Below are 19,389 nucleotides of genomic sequence, written 5' to 3'. Positions count from 1 at the left end.
TAGCGAACTACATTTCAAAAGCACAGATGTACCGAAAAACCTTTCTGACTTTTAGTGAGACATATTTATCCATACCAGCTCCAGGCAGGCTGCTCCTCCCACTAGAGCAATAGATGAAAGTGAGGAGCCACCAATCCACCACTGCCATGCTCACTCATTCACTTACACCAGTTTAGAATCTCCAATTAACCTAATGTGAACATCTTTGAGATGGGGGAGGGAAAACCAGACTGCCTGAAGTAAAACCTATTAAGATATTGAAAGAAAGTTCATACTTGACAGAGGCAGTAACAAAGGACAAGATTCAAAACTGGGTTCATGAGGCAGAAGCACTGACCACCACACCACCTGGGATGTCAAGCTAAAAAAAGAGTATTGGTAAGAGTCTGATAGCAGATAATATCGATGTAGAAGATGTAAAAAAAAAGTTTCAACAATAATGACGTGATGGTGCCAAAACACCACACATTTAGTACTCTTGACCTCAATAAAGTTACTAATTCTGACACAAGACAGGCACCCCATCTGCTGTTGCTGCTGCCATGATGTTACAGGCAATCTGATACCTTGCTAGTTTATTAAGCATTTCCCTGACAAGGTGTTAATTAGATTCCCTTTACGGAAATGAGAAACACCCAAGAAGTGAGAAAGAAAGGTGCTATAAGTCTGAGGCCAACATCCTAGCTGTTTTGGAGCTCCATGTTAAACTTTTCCATACAATAGCTAACTGAAGTAGGTTGACCAGTTCTTTTCAGCCCACTCTTCACTCCATTCACTGTTGACAGACTTATTTTTAAAATTTGTTTTATTGATTTTATTACAATTAGGGACAAGGTAAAACAACTAATGCAAACCACATCAGATACCTGGGATCTCATTTATAAAGCTTGCATACGCACACAAAGAGGTTTGAACTTCCTACACAAACATTGGGATTTATAAAAGAAAACCTGACATGAAAGCTTGCATATATTAGCATTGTTCCAGCTGAGTATAAAGTAAGATGGCATGTTAGCAGTGTAGTGTAAAGTTAAAACAAGAGTCAGCTCATTGAGCAGTAATATCCCACTTGATATTACCTCAAACAGTGCACTTACAACAGGGGTGTCGAACTCCGGGCCTGGAGGGCCGCAGTGGCTGCAGGTTTTCATTCAGACCCTTTTCCTAATCAATGACCAGTTTCCACTGCTAATTAAATTTGTTTTCCCTTCATTTTAATAGCCCTGTTTTTAAGGATTCGGCCCTCTGAATTTATTCCTTTCTTCATTAAATGACAGCCAAACAGAATTGAGACATGATACGAGCTAACAGATGACCAGCTAAACTGGGGCTTCAAACTCCAACCAATTTCACTCCAACCAGTTTCTTAATGAGAAGCTGATTCTTGCTGTTAATTAAACTCATTATTTAATTTCATGGCCTGTTGCTGCTCAATCTGCCACAGCAGACATTTCCAAAACTGTTGATTTTCTGTTTTTTTCTAACAACGCCATCAGTGACCTGAGAGATCAGCCTTACTGAGACCTTCACCTTTCTTTATTTTCAAATATTGTGTGATGGGCACAATTGAGCTGGTCATGTGGCGGCTTGTTTTGTGTCTCACTATTATTTGGCTGCTAATTAAGGAAAAAGAAAATACTAAGGGGTCTGAGTCAAGTTAATTAAAATGAATGCTAAAGAAGTTAATTAGCAGCAAAAACGGGTTACTAATTAAGAAGATGGCTAGAATGAAAACCTGCAGCCACTGCGGCCTTCCAGGCCTGGAGTTCGACACCTGTGACTTACAGGATTAAGGATTATTACAAATTCAAGAAAAATAAGAAAATATTTTATTTTTATAACATTACAAATGTACATCTACATTTTCTTTAGTTTCCTTTACATGTCAGACAAAATACACTTTAGCCCAAATATGACCCTGAAGTGGATGAAAGGGGTTTGAGAAGTTTAGGTTATAAAGAAAATAACTGATAAATGATGGAACAGCAATTGCTTTTTAATCTTGTCTTCCAGGAACGATTCCACAAATATAATTTTTCAGGTTGCTCTTCTTGTGTTGATGGGGGCTTTCTTATGTGAATTCCAGTACCCTGACTATAGTCCAAAGACATGAAGTCAGACTGACCAGAATGTGGTTGTCGTTGGGCTTGTGCATACCTTGCAGGACTGGCAATTTATGTGTGGCATAATTTTTGTGGCTGATGAGTTACTCTCTGTGGAGGAAGCCTGGATGAGTGGGTTCAACAAAATAATGACTAAATGGACTTGATGCAGAACACTTTAGAATTTATTTGAAGCACTGAGTGAGTCAAGGTGTGTTTATGTGTTAGGAAGAAAAATAAAATGCATAACTAGGTATAAAAAGAAGATGGTAGTGTTTTTCCTAACTACAGCCAGAGAAATACAACATCTTGGGAAGATCCAAACTATTTAACAGTGATGCATATATGAAACTTTACTATAATAAGCCCATTTAGAAACAATGTAATCATGGAAAGACAGAATGCTGATATACCCTCATAGCTATCTGAAATGTAGGGCTGATGGATCTCACACAGTGAAAAAAATCCCCTCTGTCAACTGGAAACATGGCACAGCTTTGTGTTCATTTAAATGTATGAAAATAAATGAAGCAGTGGAAAATATTGGGATTTTGGGGGACATCTGAACCCCTCCCTAAATCAAAGCAAAATCTCCCCTAAGGATAATTTGTGCAATTTCACAAGGGGAGGACATTAAAAATTTTAATATTTCATATATAAAATCATGAAAATTAAAACTAAAGATAACTTATATAAATAAAAACTGACTATCTTTGTCCCATCTTTGGTGCAGTCTACATTCATATTTCAGTTACACCATGCATACAATAACTATCAATGTGATGGTGGCACTAGCACAAACTGCAATGTATTTTATTTATTTTTTTAACTTTCACATAAAAAGCTCACAAAATGCAGAAGTCAGTCAGTATGAACCCAGTGCACCAGTCTATGAGTGAATTAGATTAGCCAGCAAGGAACAACAAGGAGAAGGTACGGAATAGATGGTTGTTAGTGACAAATGTAAACTTGAGGTTGAATTTATAATAGGTGCTGAAAAATTAAAACATGCGGTGCCTTCATCCTGGTCGTTAATTAGACAAGAAATGAACCATGTAAAGAATACCCTACAAGCACCATGAACACATATCACAAAAAGGGATCATTCAGCTCACATGAAGTAGAAGTTTCTTTCAACAAAAGAATTGTAATTAACAGTAATGTACTTCACAAAATAACAATGTCTTTTCATTTTCACTTGCTGTTGCCAAACATGTTATCTAATAAAATGAGCATTTATTTATCAGCCGCGTCCTTCAGAAGTACAACAACAACAACAACAACAACAACAACATTTACTTAATAGCACATTTTCATACAAAAAGTAGCTCAAAGTGCTTTACATAATGAAGAAAAGAAAAATAAAAGACAAAATAAGAAATTAAAATAAGACAACATTAGTTAACATCTAGTTAAGTAGATTCTATTCAGAAATCTTATTACACCTATGTGAAACCATAGGCCATGCTGAAAAACAAACATGAAGCAGAATCCATCCATCCATCATCCAACCCTCTATATCCTAACTACAGGGTCACGGGGGTCTGCTGGAGCCAATCCCAGCCAACACAGGGTGCAAGGCAGGAACAAATCCCGGGCAGGGTGCCAGCCCACCGCAGGGCACACACAGCAAGCACACACTAGGGACAATTTAGAATCGCCAATGCACCTAACCTGCATGTCTTTGGACTGTGGTAGGAAACCCACGCAGACACGGGGTGAACCCGGGTCTCCTAACTGCGAGGCAGCAACATTACCCACTGCGCCACCATGGCGCCCCGAAGCAGAATCAAAAGATATAAAACACTGAATAACCATGGATGTACTTTTCCCAATGCATATAAAAGATCCAATGCAAGTGGGTATAAAAAGAGGTCGATGATGAGTTTTTAAGCTTTACTCCCAAAATAGTCAGGAACCAAGTTCTTCAAATGACAAAATTTAATTCTTACCTGGCTGAACAGCAGATATGTTCAAAGTAATTCTCAGATGATGTAAAATACTCCTGGTGTGCTCATCCCCCACAATCAAGTAAAAATGTATTAAATTAATACTAACACAATAAATTCAAATATTTGGTCACAGAATCATTATGTAGACTAGCAAGTAATATTTGTAAGTGTACTGTAAAATACAATGGCAACAAAATGATCTGAACTAATGATTAATGGAACTGAATTTTTCACAGTATTTTCTGAAAAAACAGTCTTTGGAACAGAGCTTAGCAATACAAAAATATGTCATTCAAGTGAGGTGATAAGAATGGACAATATAGTACGAGGCATCCAGGTCAGGCCTTGCAGGCCTTGCAGTTCAGTCGCCCCATAGCAACTCCAGCAACTCATTTCATCTGCTAAGAAACAATTTAAAAATTACATAACATGCTCAGAAAGGCAATATATAAAATAACGGTTGTTTCTTGACTGAAATTTATTTCAGGCTATAAAATGAAAAAAAATTTTCTGTATTTTATATTTCAAATTCAGTAATATATGAAAGTCTGAATGAAGCAGTGCATGTTAACTCTTCTGATTTGAATTGTTGAGTATATAAGGAAACAATAAAAGGATGCATGAAGAGAATGACTGCGGTGGGTTGGCACCCTGCCCAGGATTGGTTCCTGACTTGTGCCCTGTGTTGGCTGGGATTGGCTCCAGCAGACCCCCGTGACCCTGTGTTTGGATTCAGCGGGTTGGAAAATGGATGGATGGATGAAGAGAAAGAGCCATAATACATTATTTTGTTATCCCCCCCTTGAATGACTTTCAGTTTATTATATAACTAGGGGGCTCCGCCCCCTGCTCGCTTCACTCGCCAACCCCTGGCGTTGGGGCATGACAAAGAGTGAGATGTATGAATGAGATATAGAATAGTGTGGAGGTGTGGATGATGCATATAGAAAGCAAAAAATACAGTGTTTGGCACAGAGTAATGGTTTATTGGAATATTTCTTTGTACACAACATTAGTAGTAAAGATGGTGTCCTGTCCTTGAATGAGTCTTCCTTGGCATGGAGCATTTATAACTTTAACTTTAACGTCAGATGAACGTCGAACACGTGAGAAGGCAACATAAAGTTGTCCATGTCCAAAAACGGGCTCAGAGAGGTAGATGCCAACCTTGTCCATGGTTTGTCCTTGTGATTTGTTGATGGTCATGGCAAATGCAGGTTTAATGGGGAACTGTCGGCGTTTCAATGTAAAAGGTAATTCTAGGTCAGAACTCATAAGGTCAATTCTAGGAATGAGAACAGTATTGTTAGCATGTGATCCTGTAAGAACTGTTGCTTGAATAACATTGTGTGTCATGGTGTTGACGACTAAACGTGTGCCATTGCATAAACCCTGTTTAGTGTTAAGGTTTCTTAATAGCATGATTATTGTTCCGTTTTTAAGGCTAAGATTGTGTTGTGGTAATCCGGCCGGGTTAATAGTGTCCAAATATTCTAAGGGGAAATTAAGATGTTCATTGTCGTCATCAGAGTCAACTTTGTCAGAGCTTAGAAAGAGCCGTGCCTCTCCAGGAAGTAATGAAATGACCTGGTTATTAATGTGATCAACATTAATATTTTTTGGACATAATATAGTGCGTTGTGTTAAAAGGGGTATTTGGTCCAATGAGATTGCTGTTTCAAATATCTCTGTAACTAAGTCGTCGCAGATAAAGGATTGAGGAATTGTAATAATATCTGGGTGAAGTCCATCTGTATTGGTGAGTGTACCATTTCCCAGTTGTAATAGCCAATTGTTATATTGTGGATCTGGACATCGCATGTTTTGTACTAACTGTATTGTTTGAAAGCAATGCCAGTTGTCTGCGTATTTTAAGGTGGACTGAACAATAGCTGAGCGCATGGCATGTGGAACAATAGCCAAGCATTGTCTACAATCACCTCCTAATAAAAGTACTTTTCCTCCAAAGGGAATATTATTATTCATCAATGTTTGTAGAAGTTTATCAATGGTGTTGAGTAAGTGACTGGATGCCATTGTACATTCATCAATAATTAACAGTTTCGCAAGATGGATGTCATATTTGTCCACATATGCGAAAGCAGTATGGGCCATTGCCTTTTGGTGGCCTGATATGTACTCCGGTAGATGCAAAAGCAAATGAACTATTGTAGGATCTAATGCAGTTCATAAAGTTTTTACTTTCAGGCACATCATTAGTTAGAAGCTTCTGTAGATATTCAGGATATGAATGTAAAGGAGGCAGTCTAATCTGACCCTTTTGACAACAACGTGTAAATTCATTACTTGTATTGCCAGTTGTTTCTTCAGGGAAGTTAAGTGAATGACAATGATTGCAAATGACATTCATTAATCCCAATGAATTTTCCTCAATAGTGCACTCATTATTGAACGCGTTGTCAGCCAAGTGGCACAAGCGTTTAGCAGGTGTCTGGCGTTGATGTCCGCGACGGGCAGGTTTTGCTTGTGGCGTTTGAGAGGCGCGTTGTTGCATGTCCAGTATTTGGGACGCGCTATTTTGGAGGTGTGATCGATTCGCCTGTGCTGTGCGAAAAGTCCGTTTCAGTCTACGTCGTGCATTGTTTGTATCGAGCCTTGTCCGTTTTTGTATGTCGGTCAGTTGAGCTTTCTGTTTTTGGAGCCTTGCTTGCTTGTTTTCTGGCAGTTCATATGCGCGTTGTAGACGTCTGCGTTCATTTATGCTGTCTCTTCGCTCCCGTTTTTGTATGTCTGAGACGCGCGGTCTTTCGGTTTGAACTCGTGCCTGTTTCGATGCAGCACTTTGAGACGCGCGCTGTATGCGTCTACGTTCATTGTGTCTGTCCATTTGGGCACGTCTCTGTAACGGGGTTAGTTGAGCTTTGCGTTTTTGGAGCCGAGACATTTTTTCTCCCGGAGTTTCAGAAGCGCGTTGTATGCGCCGCCGTGTATTTTGTTGTTTCATGCGGGTTCGTGTGTTTGGTCCCGTTATCCGAGCCAAATCGTTTTGTACCCGTGAGCGTGTATTCATGACTTGTTTGTTCCTCAGCGTGCGAAATATGGATAAGTAATAAGGAGGATCGCACTCACTGTTAATATGAAGCCTTTTCTGCAGTTGAACGGTTAATAGTGGTTTATTGTAAGGCGATCCACCTATGCTGCATAGTGTGAAGGTGTTGAGATGACGTATGTTTAATATGGACTGTTCCTTTAGAAATGGGGCTTTGGGTGTCACTTCTTATTGATGTTAGTGTGTTTGTGGGTCTGATTCGTCGTTGTTGTGAACGTTTCGTGTGCCATGTCTCGTCTCTAATGGGCTTGGCGTGGCGGTCACGGATTCTTTTTTTTGTTGCGTTAGGAGCTTGTTAAATCCTCCTCTTTGTGTGGGTCCCGTTTCGTGTGCAATGGGATTTGTGCGGCGCTGTGTGCTTTTCCGGCATCTGAGGGGGGGGGGGAGAGGATTGGTGGGGTGCGAGCATCTTCTTTCTTTTTGTGTGCCAGGGGCTTGTTGAATCCTCCTCTTTGTGTGTGTCCCGTCCCTTGCTTGTAGGGTGGGCGGGGTGGTTTTGGGTTCTTTTTTTTTTGTGTGCCAGGGGCTTGTTGAATCGTCCTCTTTGTGTGTGTCCCGTCCGGTGCTTGTAGGGGGGCTGGGTGCTTGCAGGTGGGCGCGAGCGGCTTCTTTTTTTTTGTGTGCTAGTTTCATGTGCAATGGGTTTCGTGCGGCGCTGTGTGCGTCGCCTGCGTTTGACTCCTTTTTTCTGTGCTGACTCCTTTTTTCTGTGGTCGCGGCGCCTCATTTCTTTGACTCCTTTTTTCTGTGCTCACTCCTTTTTTCTGTGGTCGCGGCCGCCTCTCGCAGCGCCTCATTTCTTGGGGCGTCTGCGCAGTACGTCTTTTTGCGGCTACGGCCCATGGCCGGATGTCCCTGTGTCCATCCGGTTTAGCATTCTCGGTTAGTAATATGGATATGAAGGGATTTGCTGGTACTGATCTTTAAATATTTTTACTGTTCAACTGAAAACAACATTCTTCTAAACCATTTAATTATTTACATGAACAAAAAAATAAAATGATTTATTCCAAAAATATTCAGCCCATTTGAGTTAAAAATGTGTATTCTCTCTCTCTCCACTCTACTTAAATATTGTATGGACTCCCATTAAATAGGACTGTTGAAGAACTCCAATATTCAGCTTCGTAGACGACAGAACATTTTCCTTGATGATTTCTTTGTACCTTGCTTCCAAGTCTTGAAGCACAGAAAGATCCTCATAACATAATGCTGTCACTAAATGATGTGGTGTTATGCTTTCCCTGAATACATCTCTTAGCTATAGAATGGCAAATGTTGGTCTTTTGAGAACACAGAGTTTTCTTCCTATTGGCCTCAGAGCTCCCACATGGCCTCTGACAAATTATAGTCAACATATGATGTGACTTTTTGCTGTTTGCACATGAAGCTCACTTAGGCCATATGGATGCCTTCTCTCATGTCAACCTATGACTGTAATCCTTCAGAGGTGCAATAAGCTTCTCAGTGAACTCCCCGTCTAGTGTCAATTTATGACAACACCCTCTTTTAACACAGCAGCTTGTAGGCTTTAATTAAAAAAAGAGGGGCAAATATCTAGAAAACCATTCATATTCTCTTTATTCACTTGTAAGGATCTGTAGACTTTTTTGTTTGATTTTTAGAGGGTTTATTTTTGTGTGGATAAATGGCAAACTTTTCACATTATTATATAAATGATTAATACAATACAGAAATAGTTCAAGGAGAAAAATGTTGTGTCCTCTGTAGATATACTTAACTGAATGAGAAATATGGACAATTAGAGTGCATCAGCTTCCAACATTTCAGAAAATACAAAATCTAAAAAATAGAGGTATAAAAATTGCAATGTGTTACTGCAAATAACAACAAAAAAAATCTCAAAATCGATTCATTTTAAATATCTTCACAAATCAGAATCTTTGTGAAGTTGGAAAAAATAAATCAGCCACCCAAGTCCCAGAAGCTGTAGGAACAGGCTGAATTGACAAAAATCCAACACAAGTCTTTGTGTAGCCTCAGATCACATTGATGAGTAGAGTGTCCCACCTACAATGACAGTCTGCCTGAGGATCAAGACCAAACTGGGCAACTGACGCCACCATGTGTGCACTTTTAATACTGCAAGTGAAACATTACACCAAACATACTGTGCTATAAAGATATTACAAATTAATATAAGATAAATGTGTATGTACTGTTTATGATTTTATGCATATGCGAGAGCCTGTGTGTGTGTGCATGAGAGATCAGCAGGGCAGGTATGCAAATGATTATTGCTGCAAAGCCATCATGCTCATGAAAATGACTGGAGGGCCACACATTTCACTCTGTATAAAAAGTGAAACACAAAACAGGGTTAGATTATGGTGAATTTGGAATAGATGTGAGAGTGAAGGGATGCAGGCAATGATGTATGCAAGAATACTTTCTTATCCATCAGAAATTTTCCAGAAGGACAACATGAAAACCTCCACTAATGAATGTCTATTCTTTCTACCATCTGCTCTCTTTGTATTGTTAATAAATCCTCTGACAACGGGCTGATAACTCCCATTCATGGGTTGATCACTTCATTGGCTACTCATCTTTGCTGACTGTAACTGGACGGCTGTAGTCCTACTTCTCCATTGGGACAGAGGAGAGTGCAAATGGGACATCATTCTCAACTGATGTAACTCAGAACAGCAATATAGTGAGTTAACATTATTAGGTAGATGGTATTACTCTCTTTTTCTTTGGCAATACAAGCAAGACATTCACTTCAGCTTTCAGGCCTGATAGCTACATAATTCTTGACTATACATTTAACATTAACCCTCACCTCAGCCAAAGGGAATTCTTTTAGCATTTAAAAAAATAGGTTGTAGAACTGGTAGAGCAGGTCTTTCTTGGTATGCAAGACAAGCTCCATAGTTTCTCCTTCCATTTGATACAGTGTATTAATCACAATAGGAAGACATTCCTGCTAGTACAACGTAACCTCACAGAAATCTGTCTTGGCTCAGTCAGCAGGGATAGGAGCTAAAAAAATCAACTTTGTAAACACTGATTGGCAACCCTATGCATCTAATGGCACCCAAAACATTGGACTTACGCGTACCTAAGGGCTCAAATGGAAGAAATCACCTGCTTCATTTATACTGGACTATAGACATCCAAATCTTCACACTCTCTCATCTGCTGTCAGGTTGGGCTAAGCTTCAGCTCCAATTCAAACATCCTATTACCATAGGTATGACCCCCAACAAAAGCACTGAGCGTTCGTCTACTATGTACAAGCCTAAAAGGGAGTTTTCTGTGGGTACCACGAAGAGTCCACCCTAGCTGATGAAAGTGACATGCAACATGTAAAAGGGTTATTTTCAGAGTAAAGGATTGTTCTGTTCATATGGATCATTCATGGACACTTTATGCAATTTAAAAGGCAACACAGAAAATAAAGATTCTGAACTACAGTAATCTCTCCACAAGAACCAGAGTAAACAATTTCAGCCTTGGGTATTTTTTTTCAAGGAAGCAGTGTGTGACTTGTACTTAGAAAGGCTTTGGGCCCTTTAGCTAACTAAAGTATAATAATCACTATCAGTTTCAAGTGAGAGCACTCTCAAAGTATTTTTGTTCACAAAAAATCTGCTGTCATGAAACCCAGCCCCCTTTCTCACTCGCTCACAGTTTGCTATATAACTATATACATATAAAATAAACACACCGGTATATTAGGGTTAGTGTGCACATACAACAGGATTGGGTATGTAAAACCAGCAGCTACCGTGACTCTTTCTATAAAAATAATCCTGACACAATACCACCAGAAATTGCGCATATAGACTCTGGAGTTAAACCATGCTCAGTAGAATCCTGTTTGCATATCTCCTCTGAAGGACATCAATCAGGAACCTTCCTCAAGGTCTTTCAGTGATTCAGCAATTCAATCATTAAACAAAATGGTTAGTTAATTTATGCTGTTGCACAAAGTTAAATATTTTTCCTCTGGCCATCTCATGTAAACTGGAAATTGATATGTTCTTGACTGATTCAAATGCTGCCTATGAAGTGCAGGAAAAAATGACTATTGGTACATGAACAATGACTATTTTGTAGTCATTTTATTAGGTTCACCAGCTTGTTTATAGCAGATAGCCAGCTTCTTCAAAATGACTTTTTTTCTGCCTATATCTTAAAAAAACACTGTCATGTAGCAGCTGACTTGCTAACATTTAAAGGTTTAACAAAACACACTAAACTCAGACATGTCAACTGCTGTGAAGGACAGCACCAGAAAATCAGAACAGCTTTTTTCACTCAAATTGTCTGGGGTGCTGCTAAAAGCTGTAAACGTTAAGCTGAAAATGATGAAACTGACCTAACAACTCATATCATCACGATGACTTTGAATGATCATTTGTTTTACATGTGCTTCTTATTGAATGACTTGTTTCATTCAGTTTCCTCTTTCGCAGTTTATGAGATTCAGAATAAGTCACACAGGATATGTTTCATTTTAAAAAACATTAATTGAATGTCCCCTCCTTTAACCGCCACCTTATCGTGGTGGAGGGGTTTGCGTGTCCCAATGATCCTAGGAGCTCTGTTGTCCGGGGCTTTATGCCCCTGGTAGGGCCACCCAAGGCAAACTGGTCCTAGGTGAGGGATGAGACAAAGAGCGGTTAAACAAACCTCCTATGATGGAAAACAATTTTGGACGGCGTTTTCCCTTGCCCGGACGCGGGTCACCGGGGCCCCACTCTGGAGCCAGGCCTGGAGGTGGGGCTCGATGGCGAGCGCCTGGTGGCCGGGCCTGCACCCATGGGGCTCGGCCGGGCACAGCCCGAAGAGGCAACGTGGGTCCCCCTTCCCATGGGCTCACCACCTATGGGAGGGGCCAAGGAGGTCGGGTGCAGTGTGAGTTGGGTGGTGGCCGAAGACGGGGACCTTGGCGGTCCGATCCTCGGCTACAGAAGCTGGCTCTTGGGACGTGGAATGTCACCTCTCTGAAGGGGAAGGAGCCTGAGCTAGTGCGCGAAGTTGAGAGGTTCCGGCTAGATATAGTCGGACTCACCTCGACGCACAGCTTGGACTCTGGAACCAATCTCCTTGAGAGGGGCTGGACTCTGTACCACTCTGGAGTTGCCCCCGGTGAGAGGCGCCGAGCGGGTGTGGGTATACTTATTGCCCCCCGACTTGGAGCCTGTTCATTGGGGTTTACCCCGGTGGATGAGAGGGTAGCCTCCCTTCGCCTTCGGGTGGGGGGACGGGTCCTAACTGTTGTTTGTGCGTATGCACCAAACAGCAGTTCGGAGTACCCACCCTTTTTGGAGTCCCTGGAGGGGGTGCTGGAGGGCATACCTTCTGGGGACTCCCTCGTTCTGCTGGGAGACTTCAATGCTCACGTGGGCAATGACAGTGAGACCTGGAAGGGCGTGATTGGGAGGAATGGCCCCCCCGATCTGAACCCGAGCGGTGTTTTGTTATTGGACTTCTGTGCTCGTCACGGATTGTCCATAACGAACACCATGTTCAAGCATAGGGGTGTTCATATGTGCACTTGGCACCAGGACACCCTAGGCCTCAGTTCGATGATCGACTTTGTGGTCGTGTCGTCGGACTTGCGGCCACATGTCTTGGACACTCGGGTGAAGAGAGGGGCGGAGCTGTCAACTGATCACCACCTGGTGGTGAGTTGGCTTCGATGGTGGGGGAGGATGCCGGTCAGGCGTGGTAGGCCCAAACGTGTTGTGAGGGTCTGCTGGGAACGTCTGGCAGAGCCCCCTGTCAGAAGTAGCTTCAACTCCCACCTCCGGCAGAACTTCGACCACATCCCGAGGGAGGTGGGGGACATTGAGTCCGAATGGGCCATGTTCCGTGCCTCTATTGTTGAAGCAGCTGACCGGAGCTGTGGCCGTAAGGTGGTTGGTGCCTGTCGTGGCGGCAATCCCCGAACCCGTTGGTGGACACCGGCGGTGAAGGATGCCGTCAAGCTGAAGAAGGAGTCCTACCGGTCCCTTTTATCCTGTGGGACCCCGGAGGCAGCTGATAGGTACCGGCAGGCCAAGCGGAATGCGGCTTTGGTGGTTGCTGAGGCTAAAACTCGGGCGTGGGAGGAGTTTGGGGAGGCCATGGAGAACGACTTTCGGACGGCTTCGAGGAGATTCTGGTCCACCATCCGGCGTCTCAGGAAGGGGAAGCAGTGCAGTGTCAACACTGTATATGGTGGGGATGGTGCGCTGCTGACCTCGACTCGGGACGTTGTGGGTCGGTGGGGGGAGTACTTCGAAGACCTCCTCAATCCCATTAACATGCCTTCCAATGAGGAAGCAGAGCCTGGGGACTCAGAGGTGGGCTCCCCCATCTCTGGGACTGAGGTCACCGAGGTGGTCAAAAAACTCCTTGGTGGCAGGGCCCCGGGGGTGGATGAGATACGCCCGGAGTTCCTCAAGGCTCTGGATGTTGTAGGACTGTCTTGGTTGACACGCCTCTGCAACATCGCATGGACATCAGGGACAGTGCCTCTGGATTGGCAGACCGGGGTGGTGGTCCCCCTCTTTAAGAAGGGGGATCGGAGGGTGTGTTCCAACTACAGAGGGATCACACTCCTCAGCCTCCCTGGAAAAGTCTATTCAGAGGTCCTGGAGAGGAGGGTCCGTCGGATAGTCGAGCCTCGGATTCAGGAGGAACAGTGTGGTTTTCGTCCTGGTCGCGGAACAGTGGACCAGCTCTATACCCTTAGCAGGGTCCTGGAGGGTGCATGGGAGTTTGCCCAACCAGTCTACATGTGTTTTGTGGACTTGGAAAAGGCATTCGACCGTGTCCCTCGGGGAATCCTGTGGGGGGTACTCCGAGAGTATGGGGTACCGGCCCCCTTGATAAGGGCTGTTCGGTCCCTGTACAATCGTTGCCAGAGCCTGGTCCGCATTGCCGGCAGTAAGTCGAACCCGTTTCCAGTGAGAGTTGGACTCCGCCAGGGCTGCCCTATGTCACCGATTCTGTTCATAACTTTTATGGACAGAATTTCTAGGCGCAGCCAGGGCGTTGTGGGGGTCCGGTTTGGTGGGCTCAGGATTGGGTCACTCCTTTTTGCAGATGATGTTGTCCTGTTTGCTTCATCAGGCCGTGATCTTCAGCTCTCTCTGGATCGGTTCGCAGCCGAGTGTGAAGCGGCTGGGATGAGAATCAGCACCTCCAAATCCGAGACCATGGTCCTCAGCCGGAAAAGGGTGGAGTGCCCTCTCAGGGTTGGTAGCGAGATCCTGCCCCAAGTGGAGGAGTTCAAGTATCTCGGGGTCTTGTTCACGAGTGAGGGAAGAATGGAGCGTGAGATCGACAGACGGATCGGTGCGGCATCCGCAGTAATGCGGGCGTTGCATCGGTCTGTCGTGGTGAAAAAGGAGCTGAGCCGCAAGGCGAAGCTCTCAATTTACCAGTCGATCTATGTTCCTACCCTCACCTATGGTCATGAGCTATGGGTAGTGACAGAAAGAACGAGATCACGAATACAAGCGGCTGAAATGAGTTTCCTCCGCAGGGTGTCTGGGCTTTCCCTTAAAGATAGGGTGAGAAGCTCAGTCATCCGGGAGGGGCTCAGAGTAGAGCCGCTGCTCCTCCGCATCGAGAGGAGTCAGATGAGGTGGCTCGGGCATCTGATCAGGATGCCTCCTGGACGCCTCCCTGGTGAGGTGTTCCGGGCACGTCTAACCGGGAGGAGGCCCCGAGGAAGACCCAGGACACGCTGGAGGGACTATGTCTCCCGGCTGGCCTGGGAACGCCTTGGGATTCTCCCGGAAGAGCTAGAAGAAGTGGCCGGGGAGAGGGAAGTCTGGGCATCTCTGCTCAAGCTGCTGCCCCCGCGACCCGACCTCGGATAAGCGGGAGACAATGGATGGATGGATGGATTAATTGAATGTTTAATTGCATTTCTCTTGTTAGTTTGCATAGCTCTTCAAACAGGCTGTCCAAAAAACAAATCCCACAATGGAGAACTTCACTCACTATCATTAGCCTGTTCAGTTGAACTGAGTATGGTATAAAATCTAACTTGAACTGGCACATTGAAGGTGATAGTCAGGAACGTGATGTCACCTTTCCTACAGATGCCTTACATAGCAAAATTGTCTGCATACAGTGTCACCCTCCAACAAAAGCAGTACAAAGCACAAGCTGTGGATGAACAAGTGTCATTAAATAACATTTTCATAATGCACTTGTAATAAAAAACTAAAGACTGTACACTAGAATACAGCAAATTGCAAAGTCAACTTCCTTTGCCCTAAGCAATTTTGGTTCAACAACATTTACTTGATTTGTAAGGCACAGCAATGCTCTATAAGCCTGAATGGTTTTCAGTCAGGATGCTAAATATAAGAATACAAAAAAATGAATACATATACAGTATAAAAAGGAGTCCACCACTCACAGTGCATGACTCTATTTTGATACCAGCCAGGTTTCTTTTTAAGTTATAGAGGGTTGCAGGGAAGGAGAATGATCCTGGGTGGCACAGAACAAAGGAAAAGCCTAAAAGTAGCCTGCAGAATTTAGCACCTTTCCATACCAGTCAGTGCTTTTACATGCACTTTAATAACTTGGTTGTTCACAGATACCTGGTTTCTAAAATGTTATGTAATCCCATATTTCGGTTAGAGTAACCAGGTTAACGGAAATAGATTTATCAACGAGTAACCCAGTTATTTGGCCATGTAAACCCTTAACTTGGTTATAGTTAAAGACCTTGTAGTCTGTGCACGTCCATTGTACTCTGTTTGTCTGTGCATGTGTTAGCTTTGCACATGCTTACAACAGCCACAGGTGGAAGCTTCCACAAGATAAATTTCATGAAGCAAATGCACGGGTAATCATATTATTCCTTCTCTAGTTGAAATAATCTGTCTCAGTATTTTGGAAATCACTCCATTTATGTTGATGAGCTGAATGTACAATGCTACGCTCAGCAGCACAATGTTGAGAGCAGTAGAGTAATATGTAAAAAGTAATATTTGTTAAGTAGTCCCATTACTTTTTAAAGTAATGAGTAACCTAATGCAATACTGTGACGAATGGCCAGGGCCCATGCCCGGCTGGGACGCCCCTTTGGCACTGAATCCGGGGAAGCTGCCAGGGGAGGCTCATTACGATTCCCGGAACACTTGGTGACAGACCCCCTTGGCGGTATTGGGGCCACAATCATTTAACACCGGAGCTCATGCCTTTTGGGCTCCGTGGCCACCGCCAGGGAAAGCTGAACGACTTAACAAGCCCGTCTGGGCTGTGATGCAGCCACATCCGGACGTGCAGCCTAATTAGGCTAATTACCACCTGAAGCACTTCCAGGTGGGCTATAAGAGAAGCCTGTAGCCACCACTCAAGGAGCCAGAGTCGGGAGGAGGGAGACGAAGCTGCCAAGAGGAGTGGAGGAAAGGAAGTGTTTTTGTGGTGGTGTTTTGTTTGGTGTATCTTTTGGGACTGTGTTGTGCCTGTGGGACACGAGGAAGACGTACCCCACAGGTGAAGAAAATAAAAAGTTTATTTATTTTACGTGTGCCTCACGGTGTCAGTCTGTGTCGGGTTGACGCCCATATAGCTCCTTTTCACAGTGGCATAGTCGGCAGGATCCCTGGCCGTCACAATACTTATTTTATTGAAGTAAAAATACCTGCATTATTATCCCAACAGCACTGGGTGTAAGGCAGGAAGCACACATGCCAGAGCACCACTCCTTTGCACAGCTCAGTCTTGCCAAACAGAAAAAAGTGTTCTGCATGCAATCCAGTAACAGAAAAATATGAATAAAGTGTCAGGTTAGTTTTAAGCCAGTTAATTGCTATACATACACTGAAACAGTGTGATAGGGTAACACAGAAATCATAGTTCATAGGGGGCTCAGATCAAGGATATAGAAAGGGAATTAACATTAATTACTTCAGAGAACATGAAGGACTAAAAATATTTATAAAACACAAGAAAATGAGTACAGGCTTTGAGCTTGTTTTTGGATTCACGGTGGCCATTGATGACATTTAACTGTTGTTTGTGCAGTTTAATGACATTGGAACATTTTGCCAAAGAATAACTGCAGAAGATTATTTGCATATGAAAAACACTGATTTTTAGGAAACCAGGTTTCCGCCTTAACCAAGTTATTCACCTTATCCTGGTTAAGAGTCTGCTTGTAAACACTCTTATTGTGACTAGATGTTGGGCACATGCCTAATTCCTATGAGTGGTTTCTCTGAATGAAAAATCTAAGAGGCTACCAAGAAAATGTTCCCCTCTGGGTTGTAGCTTACAGGAATCCCTCAGGAGCACAGTCATGGATAACAGAGGGTGGGCAACCAAGCAGAGTGTGAAGGACAGTACTTTAGTGATGTACTAGATGGTGAGAAAATGGGCAGGCCACTGCACTGGACAGGCAAGGTCAAAATCAAATAACAGCAACGTTTTGCTTAATTATTGTTTACTATGATACTACACATTCTCTACTATGCATTTTCATGTGTTTTTTTAAGTAGAAATACAAAGCTTATGTTAACTTTCAATGTCTGTTATAATTATTTTGGCTGTGGAGGTTGGGGGGTGGGGGGGTCCCTTGATACAACTATTAGCACTTTGAGATTGCTAAAATATAAAGTGCAATACAAATAAAATTTATTATTATTATTATTACAGTGCAGATAAATAACACAGAGAACAGCAGGCCATCCACACTGTTAAATGGCCACTAACATTATTGGCCTGTCTGAAAATTATCTACAATCTGTGCCAAGCTAAAATAACCTACATCACAAAAACACATTTTCAACTTGCACTGCCACCATTCAGACTAGTCCAACAATGAGTAAATTAAAAAAAACACAAAAGTACAAGCTCATTTGCCTTTTTTTGAGCCATATTACAGCTGACATATCAGCAGTGGACCAGATATCACAAATGCAGACAAAGGAGGTATTTACAACACAACTTGCAATTCTCAGCTCCCCACACTGACATTGATGACTTACCTGGTGTAAATTCAGACAGCATTTCCAGTGTCTTATGCATATTCACACGACAGATATCTACTGGTTCATCAAGTAACTCTGCCAGAGAAAGGATGACTTCATTTTGCAGAAAGGCATCTCTACAGGGAAAGGAGAAAGAAGAATGGGCTAAAATAATTCTAATAATACCAAATACCTGTTCTGATATCTTTTGAGTTGATATTAAAGGTGGTTTAGCAGTTAAACCTTCCATTTACAGTTCTGATTGTTAGGGGTATACAGGCATCAACACTGTCATGACTGACAGGAGTACCAATATCAGGTTGCAGGTTCTTTCCAGACATGGAAACAAGTAGGTATTTCTAGTTCCTCAGGTCACCAAGAGACGGTATGTTGCAACCTTATAACCTTGCGAGGCTACTGGGGTGAAGAGCCAGTCTGGTGCTCATCAGGTTAAAGTGCAAGAAAATTGCAGGACACCTGGTATTGTCTAATGGAGCATTACAAATACGACACTAAAGATTATGACATAATCCAAGACCCCAAAAGTACTTCCAGTGATGTACCTGGAAATGATTATGTGCCCTGGCACAAAACACTTACCTTTCCCTTGGTCAGAGAACTTGGAATCGGAAGGTAGCAGTTGGAAAAGGCTCAACTGACTATGAGGACTGAGGGCTGATTTGCTAGATGGTTGTGGTTTGTGGAGACAGGAAGGCAACTACAGTACAACTATAATTTGATGAAAGTTTAAACCTAATATGAAAAAAGCACAGATAAAAACTTGGAACTTCACTCGTCATACATACCTGCCAACATTGTGCACTGACAGCTCGTAAAGCACCTCTGTGGTTTTGCGGCGAACAACGCTGTCTTTATCTCTCAGGAGACGTTTCAAGTTTTCCAGACATCCTGAAATTTTTGTAAACATAAAAATGGAGTTTATTCTGAAGTCATATATTAGTCGGCATTATTCAAGTGCACACATGGAGTCATTGATAGTGAATGAAACAAGAAGCTTGTAATTCCCAGTGTCACACATGTATACCTGGGGGTTCATCTTCCTAGCTCTGCTGAAGAAAATGATACCACTCTGGGATGAGATGGGAGACAGTAGCTAACTGTATCTTCTCTATTCCCCATAGTTCTGAGAAGGTGCCCAAGGAAGATGCCTTGCCCTACTCAAAGTAGACTCCACACCTTCTGCTGCAGACACCATAAAAGCAGGCTTTCTCAGGAAGGTGGTGACTCATATTGACCCACGCGACAGTAAGGACAGAGCTCCCGCAGACTAAAACTTTTTCTAAGAG

General features: G+C 43.0%; 2 protein-coding genes across 2 annotated transcripts in view; one reads left to right on the top strand and one right to left on the bottom strand.

The window, feature by feature from the left end:
• The window catches only part of pop5 (POP5 homolog, ribonuclease P/MRP subunit), a 270,905-nt gene that overhangs the window by 15,312 nt on the left and 236,204 nt on the right, over positions 1-19,389 (top strand). The window lies entirely within an intron of this gene.
• rsph14 (radial spoke head 14 homolog) overlaps positions 1-19,389 on the bottom strand; it is a 140,217-nt gene that overhangs the window by 113,027 nt on the left and 7,801 nt on the right. The window contains exons 2-3 of the mRNA XM_028824537.2: positions 18,889-18,991; positions 18,101-18,219 (exon numbers count right to left, since the gene is read on the bottom strand). Coding sequence (XP_028680370.2) covers positions 18,101-18,219; positions 18,889-18,991 — 222 coding nt within the window. The remainder of the gene's footprint in view (positions 1-18,100; positions 18,220-18,888; positions 18,992-19,389) is intronic.

This window comes from Erpetoichthys calabaricus, chromosome 18 (assembly GCF_900747795.2).
Source record: "Erpetoichthys calabaricus chromosome 18, fErpCal1.3, whole genome shotgun sequence".
NCBI lineage: Eukaryota > Metazoa > Chordata > Cladistia > Polypteriformes > Polypteridae > Erpetoichthys > Erpetoichthys calabaricus.
The sequence above is the reverse complement of the archived record's forward strand: the minus strand, read 5'-3'. Positions and strand labels throughout refer to the sequence as shown.